Genomic DNA, 12,613 nt, shown 5'->3' on the forward strand with positions numbered 1-12,613 from the left:
TCCACAAAATGTGATTTTGTTAGAAGAGACATCAGTAGGAAGGCAGCATGCATGTATCACCACAGACAATCTGTCTAAGGCACATCGCATGATTTATCATCATTGTCTCTTAATTTCTAAAAAGAAAAAACGTCTTGCGTTGTATTATTTTATCTTTACCTAACCTAACATAACGATGATAAGCTAACCTAATGTTTGTATTCCAAAATCAGCATGAGAAAAGTTAAGGTTTCAATGATCTGATTACATTGTTCTATGACTTATTTCGGCATTTTGAGCGATTCTCCATACTTTCTTTCCTTGAAAATCCTCAACATTCTAACATAAAGTTGTCTGACGACGACAAAACCGCCTAATTCCTTCTATATTCATCTATTTATTAATATAAAGTGTTGTATACCTTCTGTGCCTCCCGCCACTCCTCCTCCTTAGCCTTCAGCCGGCGCAGCACGACGGGCACGGCGACGACAGGGTTCTTCTTCAGTCCGGCGATAATGTCCACTGCCTGCGACAAGCAGATAATGTTGCTATAAGTATATGGTGTTTTATAATATAGGAAGTTGATATGGTTGATTTGTTTGTGATAAATGTGGCAATATTGTTGTTAAAAAGTTGGTTGATATTAATAAAATATTGAAATTTAATTCGTTTAGAGGTGTTTTCTGGATCTTTTGCTCTCATGGGAAAATGGCGTGATTTTAAATATATCTATGTATTTTTTAATTTCTTGCCAGGTAACATATTTATTTTAAGATTACAAGATCATTTTCTTGAAGTCAAATGTAATTTTACTAAGTTTTTTGCAAGCAAATCACTTTTCTAATACAAAAACAAAGCCTCCAAAGGAGGTTCTCAATTAAACCGCAATACTTTAGTTTAATTGGTGGATAATTTTAACTAGTATCCAAAAACCAATCTTACTAGTAATTGAAGAACCAAATTAATAATTTATCACAAATAAATCAACCATATAACCTACTGCGCTACATCTACCTATCCAAGCGTAAGCACACTGTTACCATTCAATATTGCAAGTCAATTCTCAGTACACCTACACACAGACAGACAGACAGTCTGTTTCATGCATATTTCATGACAGTGTGCTTTTTCAGTGGCTCAATTTACTGTATTTTATAAAAAAAAAAACATTCTGATACTATGAATAAGCCAATTTAAATTGTAATTACTTATTTGAAATCGAATAAATCGATAGTTTAGGTGACTTGTGTTCAATAGACTATGATTTTTTTAATAAAAAGAGGTCTCTGGCAATAAAACTATAATATTCCTGGCTAGGATTAGCCCGGATATTTCGAGTGGGAATCGAACCCACGATATCCAGTGCAATAGTAAATTGTGCCTTTACTATAGCGACAAAGGGCTTACTAATATTTTACCCACTACTGCCCCATTGTTGGGCAAGGGTCTAAAAATTTAAAAAGGCATAAAGCCCAGAATTTCAAATTTTCAAGAGTAAATTGAGCCTTTAACAATCACCTAGTATAACCAAAAATTTGAAACAGCCAAGCTAAATTTGCTGCTAACTAAAAAATGATATAAAAAATAAAACTTGTGCAATAATAAATACTTAAATAGACCTCCACCTTATTCTATAACTAATAACTAAATATAAAAGAGCATAGACAAGGGCATGCAATGCTGTGTATATATAATGCAAAATAATAATGCTTTCTAATAAAAAATCTGTTGTTTTTGAAAACTTAGTACTGGAACCCCTAATCTGCGAACCTAATAAAATGCGTTAGTGACTTGATAGATCAAATTCGAGTGAAACTATTTTTTTCCAAGTTGTAATTCTTCCGTTTTTTCGTTTTTATTTATCGTTTGTATAAACTTGTTTTCTTTGTTATCCTTTTGGAACTAAAATTCACGTCAAATCTAGATTAATTTTTACTAACTTGTTTGTAACTATTTTTTTTACCGGTTTGTTAATTTGAAGTTTATGCAAAATGTAAATTGGATACTAAATTATATTTCGTCATTATTAGATCGCTAATCATTGTAATTTTTTTTTCTATGCGTATGCTATAGGTATACTAGTAACTTTAGTAACTGTACATACTTAGCGCGGTCTCATAACTCACTAGACAGTTGGGTTAAGCATATTTAAGTTTGCTTGATTGTCGTATAGAATAATAAATAAATAAATAAAAATGTCGTATAGAATATTGAGTAAAAATTGATTTTACTAGAATTATCTAGACTACTGTCTTTTAGAGTGCTTGTGAATGAGAAAGTGTGTTTTATTCAGTCATAGTGATTCTTATTCGTTTTTAAGATAAAATTGGGAAAGCGCGACGTTAGAACAGGTGTTTCCGGAGCTTTTCAATGCAAAATTCACCATTATAAGTGATGTATACGACTGGTTTTTTAATTAGAAAGTTAGCAAACGCAATATTTAGAGCGAGTTTTTTCGACATTTCTTCCTATTTAACGCGACATTAGCCCTACCGATTAGCCTATATTCTGTATGTCGGTATAGTGCGAGTCCCTAAGCCAGTACAGTTCCTCGTGCCGCACAGCATGCCGAGAGGTCGTGGCTCCGTACCACCTTGTCGCCGTAGATGCGGCGCAGCGCGCGCGCCTGCACGGTGGGCGAGGCGCCGCCCAGGCACTCGTCCAGGCGGTAGCGCGCCGCGTCCTCCGGGGACATGCGGGATAACTTCTTGGCCACGCCTTCCAGCACGCGGATCGTTGATGCGTTGGTTTCTATCACCACGTCCAGCTGGAATATAGACACAACTTGTTAGTATAAGCCCGAGTTATGTATTTACACTAAAGCATATCGGGCAAGGAAGCAAACAGGAACGTAGACAACAATAGACTGCTCCTACTACTATAGTCGCCCGACACGCTCTCGACTGAATTGCATGAATCTAAAGCCAGACAACGAGCACATAAACGCACTCTTACTCATCTCGGTAGTATATCAACTACCGCACAGAACTTTAAACCTCAAATAGGACTACCAAAAGTAAACGAATCAAATTTAACTTCTTTTCTAATATAAAAGCCAATATATAGGCTCAAATTTCTATAAATCAAGTAACCTAGCCCATCTAAATATTTTGGAATCGACTTCTATTCTCACCAGACACAACAAAATATCAATTAATCACTAACATATATTATATTTACCTCAAACCGTTCATCTTCACAGCGATAAATGTACTCTTCGTACTGAGTTTTCCGTGACGTAACGAACGTTGAATCTTCACTCCACGTGGGGAACGACACCCACGTATCATTGAGCACCTGCAAACAAAACAACATCACATTAATACATACACTACTGGGCAAAGGTTTACTCTTAGAATAAAAATAAGGAATAAGGCCGAAACTCATTTGCTTATAAATATTATTTCTTATACACACAGCTTTTAAAGTCTTTTTAGTGTGTTGTTTTGGTTAGAAATTTGACTTAAATGTGATCATGATATCAGGCAATTTTGGAATACAGTTCAATATCAACTGGGAATAGTTTATTAATTTTCTGGAATCAAAAATAATTCACTGATCCAAACTGCACTTGCCCAGCAAGACTGAAAGCCAAAACCCTCACTTGTTTAGGGAAGAGACAATGGCCCAAGATTGAGACAGTCATGGATTCAAAAGTAAAATGTTCCTTTATTGCAAAATGTTTCTTTGTAGTCCAGTCATTATAGTAAGTTCACCTCGGAATTCGAGATACCCAGCTGTAAGTCTGTAAATACTTGTATATTGACACCCTAAAAGTTGTCTCAAAACCTACATATGGTAGGGTGTACGCAACTATAAAATTTCAAGGTCCAAAGTCCCAAAAACCGGTTTTTTGAGCTTTTTTTGTAAATATCTCATTTCCTATGGAATTTTTGCATTCGTATTCATTACCAATATTGTACAGTATAAAATTCTCTACAAATTTTGTTTGAATTTTTTTTTTTACGGTGAACCGTTTTCGAGATAGAGGGCGGAGAGCGCGCGGTCACAGGATCATTTCAAGTCAACCGGTGCCTCCGGTCGAAGATGCGCCATATATAGTTGATGAACTATCGATAAATCAATGATTATAATAATAAATAAATTTAACCCATTACTGTCCCACTGCTGAGCAAGGGTCTTCTCCCGTAATGAGGGAGGGGTTAGGCCTTGAGTCCACCACGCTGGCCAAGTGCGGGTTGGGGACTTTGCATGCCCTCAATAAATGTATTTAACAAATTTTATTCATGCAAGGTTTCCTCACGATGTTTTCCTTCACCGTTGGAGCATGTGACAATTATTTCTAATACACACATAACTTCGAAAAGTCATTGGTGTCATCATTTTCTTCATAATTATATTAAATCTATATCTTTTCAATAATACTGATTTATTTGTTTTTTTTTTCATCATGTAAGAAGTTATTAATATTAATTAGGTTAAAATTCAAATATAGTGCCTATATTTTCATGAAAATTTCTGCAATTACATGGACAGGTAAGTGTTGATAAGTTAATTAATACTGAATAAAAAGTGGATAGGTTATGAAAAAAATGATAAAAAATAATGTAATAGTTAATAGAAATTGACAAATATTTATTAATCATTGATTTATCGATAGTTCATCAACTATAATATATATGGCGCATCTTCGACCGGAGGCACCGGTTGACTTGAAATGATCCTGTGACCGCGCGCTCTCCGCCCTCTATCTCGAAAACGGTTCACCGTAAAAAAAAAAATCAAACAAAATTTGTAGAGAATTTTATACTGTACAATATTGGTAATGAATACGAATGCAAAAATTCCATAGGAAATGAGATATTTACAAAAAAAGCTCAAAAAACCGGTTTTTGGGACTTTGGACCTTGAAATTTTATAGTTGCGTACACCCTACCATATGTAGGTTTTGAGACAACTTTTAGGGTGTCAATATACAAGTATTTACAGACTTACAGCTGGGTATCTCGAATTCCGAGATTCTTACCTAATTTAAGCTTAATTGACTGCACTATTGGTAACATGTTCATCTAGGTAAAAAGATTTTTAATAGTCTTAGTTATTCCATCAAATTAAACTTAACAGAAATTACAAATTTTTAATATAAATATGTTAGCTTCTTACCTCTTTACAAAGCGGTGTTCTTCCCGAGCATTTCCTAGCGGCGGCGTCGCGAGGCAACGCGCAGTACGAAGTGCCCAAACGCTTACACGTCGTGAGATCTAAGTATAAACATATTTATAAGTATCGATTGAATTGGGTTTAAAGTGAATATATGTATTAAATAAGTATATATTGTATTTAAATAAAGAAAATAAAATAAATTATAGTAAGGAAATTAATTTGAAATTATATTTAGAATAAGAAATGATACGATTGTGTCATTATTTTTCTCTTCTCGAGTTTCTATTCTAATAGTAGATTATGTATCTAAACCCCTTTTTATTTATCTAAAATGTAAAAAATGTGCTGAACTACTTTCTCATATCTATTGTGAGACTTGAGACATTCAAGATCTCATTTGTAATATTTAAATTAGTAAAGATTGATTAGGGAACTTGAAGAAGGAGGAGCCTGAGAGTTATTTATCAAGCAAATATTTAGTTTTTATTAGCTTATCGCCCGGAAAAGAACACTTTAATCTAGAATCCTTTTTACTAATATTTATATCTACAATACGGACTCTCGATTTGACTATGCCTTTCGTAAACTATTATATGGCTTTAGTCAACAGTCACGAAGTCAGTCACGGTTCTATCGTGACTTATATATTCCCCTTGCGTGCTATCGCGTTACTAGTTAGTCAGCTATTGCCCGTCCGGGTGTGTCAGTGTGTCGGTCGGCAAACACAAATAAAACATTACCTATATCCATGGCGGCATCACCTTGGGGCCTGTCGTGTCGCAGCTGCGCCGCCAGCGCGCCCACGGGCTCGTGGCGCAGCTTGGGCTCGGCGCCGCGCTCCCCTCGCTCCCCGCGCTCGGCGCGCTCGCCCCGATCGCGCTCCGAGCCCGCGGCACCGGCCCGCTCCCCGCGCTCCGAGCGGGAGTACAGCGAGTTGGAGCCGCTGTGACCGTAGCAGTTGTTGTACGCCGCTGTATCACCAACAAGTTGTTATCAAATATGAGCAACAGAACCTTAACCTAAATACTATTATTTTTATGCAAAAGTAACTACCTGTGGCGTTATCAAGGCTAAATAAAATGATGTACGAGCAGGATAAAGGCTTCTAAAAGAAAAACCACCATTTTCAGATAATCTATACTAATATTATAAAGCTGAAGAGTTTGTTTGTTTGTTTGTTTGAACGCGCTTCAGGAACTATTGGTCCGATTTGAAAAATTCTTTCAGTGTTAGGTAGTCCATTTATCGAGGAAGGTTATAGGCTATATATCATCACGCTACTACCAGTAGGAGCAAAGTACCAGTAATAATTATTAATGAGAATAGGACCAAAAACACTACAGAAATGAATAATATCTGAACTGACCGCCTGTATCTCTTATGGACACTTCAAAATTGATCAAAATAGCGCAATTTAACATCACAGCAGTTGAACCATTTCAAAGATCTTCTGACTCAAACAACTCTGACACTCAATGTAATAAAAAGTAAGGGTTATAAGTACTCACATGAAAGCGTAGTGCTAGTAGGCGTCTGCGGCGGTGAGGGAGGACCGAGGAAGTCCTGCAGCCACTTCTGCAGCTCGGGGTGGCGGCACAGGAACGGTGACGTCACGCACAGCAGCTCCGACGATGAGATCACCTCGTTCGTGAACAGCAGCAGGCAGCTGGAATGAACGTAGAGCGTTATTTTATTGTAATTTTAATTTTATTAGGATTTTAAGTTGAAAAAGATTGATTATTATCATTGAAGTAGATGAATAATGATAATAAAATAAATAAATATTGAAGTAGATATTATATTGATATTTTTTTTTGTATTTTAGATTATTTTTGAAAGCTCATTATTTTAAATTTCATACATTTTTATCACAGAAATATGGAAAACTGCAAATTCGTTTTATGTAGATAAAAATCTAAGTAAACTAAAATTAATAATATTTATTATATATTTTTGTATCTTCAAGTGTTTTGTTCGAAATGACTAAATCAAATCAAATGGCTAATATTTATTATTTTATTTAAACTAATCATTGTGTAACGTAAATACAGGAAAATTATGTTTTAAATTATTGATTTATTTATAAATATATGGGTAAAGGAAAACGTGTAATATTATTATAGTTTATTGTGTTTACAGAGACATCAGTAGGAAGGCAGCATGCATGTATCACCACAGACAATCTGTCATAAGGCACATCGCATGATTTATCATCATTGTCTCACAATATCACAATATTTAACTGTATTTTGCGACTTTCTCAATAATCGAGAATTCAAAGCAATATTTGGTTGGCAAAATTTTTAATGAAATTATAAGTGTCAATTTCTATTTATTACGAAAAATAGGCTGTAGTTAACTTGATTCTTCAACTGCCTATTAATTTTTATTATTTGCTAATTCTACTGCTATCAAATCTAAGGATATCAAAGGTGTACCGTAACAGAGGCTAGTTTTTAGCTGTTTACAATATTTGTGTCATGTAGTAAGAGGAGGCAAGTATACTGACAAATACTGCTGGGAACATAATGATGGGATTATTCCAATAGAAATTCGCAGAACCCAATAAAACTTTCTCTAGTCCCTATAATAAATGCAGGGCGATCAACAGTCGCACTTTACTCCCAATTTGGGAGTCCCAAACCACGTATATTATGTCAGTCAAGGCATATTGGTTTAATCCCTTGGTTGTTTTTATCGACAAAAAGTTTCCCTAGACTTGCGAAAGTTAAGAAATAGTTGAAAACATAGTAAATACTAACCGCAAGAAATTGTCATAGACGTGTTGCGAACGCAGGGCCTTCCTAGCTCTGTCGAAGAAGTTGAAGTCGTGCACCGTGGCCAGCTTGGCGGCCTCGGCGTACGACACGTCGCGGACCGTGGGGCCCGACATGCACGACACGCGGGACTTCTTGGCCGCCGGCGCGCCCACTGCACGCAACAACCATTGTTAATGAGACAATATTATATACTCAACATGTAGACGAGGTGTAAGAAATACACCACGTTATGATATGGCACCATGTAATAGGTGGCGAGTCTAATACTATAATAATATATCGGGGACGTTACCAAACTCTTAGAAATGTTTCATAAATTAGAAGAACATTTTGATGGACTCCGGAATTGAACCCCCGTAGTCAAGGTCCTTTTCCTGTCATGCGTGTTGTCGCCCGCGTGCGGATTTTGAATACCGCCAAAATCAGAGGCAGTTATAAATTGAAGCTATATAAACATTCATAACTCAAAGAGCACAATGACATATTGCCTTCGGTACTGCGCCTGACCTCTAATAGAAAGAGGAGAATTAATTTGTGTATTTTGCACTTCGACACTATAAATAAAGTATTACACAGTTGGCTAGTTTTAAGTTGCCATATCAAATAATGGCTAAGAAGACATCATAGTATAGCTCTCAGTGAAAAAAAATCATAATAATCTTGTAACTCACGTATTTGATTGGTAGATGAAATACTAGGCGATCTCTTCAAATGGTGGTGTTGTTGTGGCGGCGCGGCGGCGGCGCTGGAGCCCGAGCTGGCGTGTTTCGGCAGCTGTACAGACGATAGCGTTATATTAACATCCCATGGCATTTCGGCCTATCGACAAAAAAGAAATATTATTGTGGAAACATATACACAAATACATATTATTATTATCAAATACAAAACAGCAATTAATAAGAAATATCTCCTTCATATAAGTCGTACATATTATTATAAAGTTCGGCAAAGCGACGAAAAAAGTGCTTTCAAATTATGCAGCTGTAATTTTTTCATTTGTTTTGTGTGGGAATAAAGTTAACTATGAGCCTAGGTGGTGGCTTACAATCATGTGGCACATAAATATTTTATTGGGTAAGTTTTTGACAGTCAGATGGAGTGTATTTTTGTATAGAAAGAGACATCAGTAGGAAGGCAGCATGCATGTATCACCACAGACAATCTGTTTAAGGCACATCGCATGATTTATCATCATTGTCTCACAATTTTGCAAGTTAAAGATATTCTACATAGTGTACGACAACACACCCGCATTTCGCCATTTACATTTTCGAGTAGTCATACTCTACCACTACCTGGCCCTACTGATACTGAGAGTAATCTAAGACAAAGAAAATCCCAGTAGCACTTCGTTTTTCAAGGGAATCGAACCCTCAAAACTTGTCTAGACCACCGAGGCAGTGAAATCGAACCAGAAACCTCATGATCAACAGTCGTACCCACTCCGCATAGACCACAAAGAGAGAGAGAGAGTTTGGGAATCGAATCCAAAACCTCAGGTTCATCAGTCGTATACTCTAATAATGCACGTTCACAGATATAGTTTATATGATAAAAAGTATATTTACCTGCTGGTGATGATGGTGTTGATGCTGCAAGTGTGGAGGGGAGGCGGGGGCCGCGGCCGGGAAGCGCTCCGGTTCTGACTCCACGCGTTGTTGCTGTGTAAAAGATAAAAATAATGTGTAAGACACTGCCACACAATTTAACTACTAATAACTACCATTGAATACGTAATACAATTGAATTGAGGAATAAAACTTTGAATGTTAGGCAAGGTAACATATTTTACGAAGATTTTTTAACTATATCCCTTCCTAATTTAGCGAAGAGACTAGGTCAGTAGGACTGGCAAGTAATCTAAATTATATTATATTACAACAAATATGTAAGTGTAGAGACATCAGTAGGAAGGCAGCATGCATGTATCACCACAGACAATCTGTCAAAAGGCACATCGCATGATTTATCATCATTGTCTCACAATATTTATGATTACCTAAATATTTTAAAAGTCAACTTTTATTTTTAAAGGCCCATATATATTTCTCGTCATGACGGGATAAAGATTTGGTAATGATAAACGTCAATTTATCAAACTATTATTATTATTTTTAAAATCAAATTCAGAATAACTTTCTTACTTATCAATCTAGGCTACAGTTATTTGAAACACTTTATAGTTTACAATCTCAAATTCTTCCTACCCCTTAGAATTACAACAGTTCCGCTTATATTTAGAACTAGCATTTACCCGCGACTTCGTCCGCCACCTGAATTTTCCCATAGGAATGCGTCATTTTCCCGGGGTAAAAAGTAGCCTATGTCCTTGCTCGGATATCAAAATATCTCCATATCGAATTTCATGCAAATTGGTTCAGTAGTTTAGCGTGATTAAGTAACAGACAGACAGACAGACAGACAGACAGACAGACAGACAGAGTTACTTTCGCAATTTATAATATTAGTATAGTTTACCTGATGATGTGTCTGCGGTGGAGGCGGCGACCTGACGTGGGGGTAGTGTCGGTCGGGCGGCGGCTTGGTCACCGCCTTAGCATCGGGAAGAAACTGACCGAACTCCGCTAGCAGGTCGTCTTGATTCTCGAATAGTTTCGCCACCTGTATAGAAAGAATTTGATAGATTAATTTTAGGAAGACTAAGATCATGTTTTGGAATTATATTTTAGGAATGAAAAGCTGTTGAAATACATATTTTTTTAGAAAATTTGTTTAACCAACAAACCAAAGATAACTCATTGACACAAAAGGGAATCGAACCCAGGATGTCCTTTCTTTTCTAATTTTCTGAGTTTCCTTTCTTGTCTAACTAATAAATAATTACACAAGAAAGGAAACTCAGAAATGTCATTTAAGAATATTTCAGTTTTATTGTTGCATTTTTGTCATTATTCAAATTATCCATACATACAAGAATTAACTTGTATTTTGTGTCCGTTGTTTGTATGTTTGTAAGTCCCCCGCGACACAAGAGCATTTCTTAGTGTCTTTAACAAAAAAAAAGTTTCAAAAATGTGATTATGGTAAGTTGTATTGTTACATACCTGCGAATAAACCTCTTGTTCCGTCTGTTGTTTAGCCTGCGGCTCCTTCATCTCCCTATGTCCCCGCTGATAAGCGTGTAATATCTCCAGGAACCGCTTGTACTTGTCCGGTTGGCGGGAGAACCGCGACTGTAGGTTACAAGTGTTTATAAGTACATGTGGTATAGAAAGTAATGGTTTGTATGTGTAGGGGTAAGTCAGAACTCTTATAGAGCAGCCGCAAGTTTTTATCATTAGGATCGAACGGTAATTGATTTCATCATTTAAGTTTTTTTTTGTTTGTATTCATGTTATATGGAGAGATTTTCTCATCCGTATCAATTGGTATTATTTTAAAACTGATGAAAGGATCTGAAGATTTATCGTGAACTTTTATGAATTCTTTCATTCATTAAATGTAGTTTGGAACTGCAATATTTGGTTTCAAAAATATCATTATCTACTAATGTATGATTTTTAAAATTAAGTTTAAGATTAATTTCTTGACAAATCAATGGTTTAAGTTAAATTGACTTCGCAAAATCTTAACTTTAACTTTACTTTCATAATCTGAGTGTGAGATTAAAATCTATGGCAGTTTGTTTGGACAGAAAAGGATACAAAAAAATACCATTTTAAGGTTTAAATATAAAAAATAAGTATTATGATAACTTACCTTAATCTTATTAACATATTCAATAGCATGGTTAAACTCCACTGGCTGGCTGGACGGCGCGGGCGCGGGATGCGTTGCCGTAGCCGCTACTGCAGCCCCTGTTATATAATATATAATATGTATTAGTATATTATATAGTAGTTAAATATATGGTGTATGTATCGTGTGTTAAGTCAGAACTCTTATAGAGCAGCCGCAAGTTTTTATCATTAGGATCGAACGGTAATTAATTTCATCATGTGAAATATTGTATGTATAAAAATGTGGTTATCATTTTAAGATGGCAATAAGATTAATCATTAGTCGTTTAAAGTCAGAACGCAGTAAAAGTTATAAACCATATTGCTAGTCAATATTTATATTAACAAATGTCATATAAGAATAACAAAATACTACAACAGCAACCATTTAAACCAATCAAATATACTACTTTCCAAACAAAATAACTTACAACTGTAAATACAAGCACTTTTACTAGGCTTTAATTTACCTTATGTGCTATATCAAGTATCAAAGAACTATTTGGAATCCCTTATTTCTTCTTAGAAATCTCACATGCTAAAGTAAATTTCCAATATGTGGGTTCATAAATTATTATGTATATCGTAGTTTTCGCTCCCTTATTTCGTCTCTTCTTAGCGTGTCGATGGCAAACAAATTATAGTATAATATTAAAACTTAAAAAAGTGTTATTAATTATTTCGTCTCTAGAAATCTCGAATGCTGAAGTATTTTTTTTTAATTTGGGTGTGTGTTTGTGTGTGTTGTGTTATACATACCAGGTGTAGCATGGTGTATAGCAGCTGCTTCAATCTGCTGATGGGCTTGAGAGATCTGGTGCAGGGTGTTGGTGGGCGCGCTCACTGACAGATTGTGGACTATTGCACTGCTCACAGACCTGAGGGCGAAAATACATACGTTAGAAATATCAACAATGTGTAAACATGAGCTGATAATGGGATGGTACAGTTTACTACAGTTATTTGGTGCAAATTTTGTGACTATTC

The 12,613-nt window shown here is 35.8% G+C and overlaps 1 protein-coding gene across 12 annotated transcripts in view; it reads right to left on the reverse strand.

Annotated features, from left to right (window-relative positions):
• Positions 1 to 12,613, reverse strand: part of Sin3A (SIN3 transcription regulator family member A) — a 50,312-nt gene that overhangs the window by 6,466 nt on the left and 31,233 nt on the right. For 8 of the 12 annotated variants that reach the window (XM_076132073.1, XM_076132074.1, XM_076132080.1 and 5 more), the window contains 13 exons: positions 12,386 to 12,504; positions 11,607 to 11,704; positions 10,952 to 11,080; positions 10,365 to 10,508; positions 9,455 to 9,547; positions 8,555 to 8,702; positions 7,866 to 8,034; positions 6,612 to 6,769; positions 5,844 to 6,074; positions 5,104 to 5,201; positions 3,160 to 3,276; positions 2,570 to 2,746; positions 401 to 505 (listed from right to left, as the gene is read on the reverse strand). In XM_076132073.1, the coding sequence (XP_075988188.1) occupies positions 401 to 505; positions 2,570 to 2,746; positions 3,160 to 3,276; positions 5,104 to 5,201; positions 5,844 to 6,074; positions 6,612 to 6,769; positions 7,866 to 8,034; positions 8,555 to 8,702; positions 9,455 to 9,547; positions 10,365 to 10,508; positions 10,952 to 11,080; positions 11,607 to 11,704; positions 12,386 to 12,504 (1,786 nt within the window). The remainder of the gene's footprint in view (positions 1 to 400; positions 506 to 2,569; positions 2,747 to 3,159; positions 3,277 to 5,103; positions 5,202 to 5,843; positions 6,075 to 6,611; positions 6,770 to 7,865; positions 8,035 to 8,554; positions 8,703 to 9,454; positions 9,548 to 10,364; positions 10,509 to 10,951; positions 11,081 to 11,606; positions 11,705 to 12,385; positions 12,505 to 12,613) is intronic. The other 4 variants (XM_076132075.1, XM_076132084.1, XM_076132079.1 and 1 more) reach the window with 3 other exon arrangements.

Source organism: Anticarsia gemmatalis, chromosome 27, assembly GCF_050436995.1.
Source record: "Anticarsia gemmatalis isolate Benzon Research Colony breed Stoneville strain chromosome 27, ilAntGemm2 primary, whole genome shotgun sequence".
NCBI classification, from domain to species: domain Eukaryota; kingdom Metazoa; phylum Arthropoda; class Insecta; order Lepidoptera; family Erebidae; genus Anticarsia; species Anticarsia gemmatalis.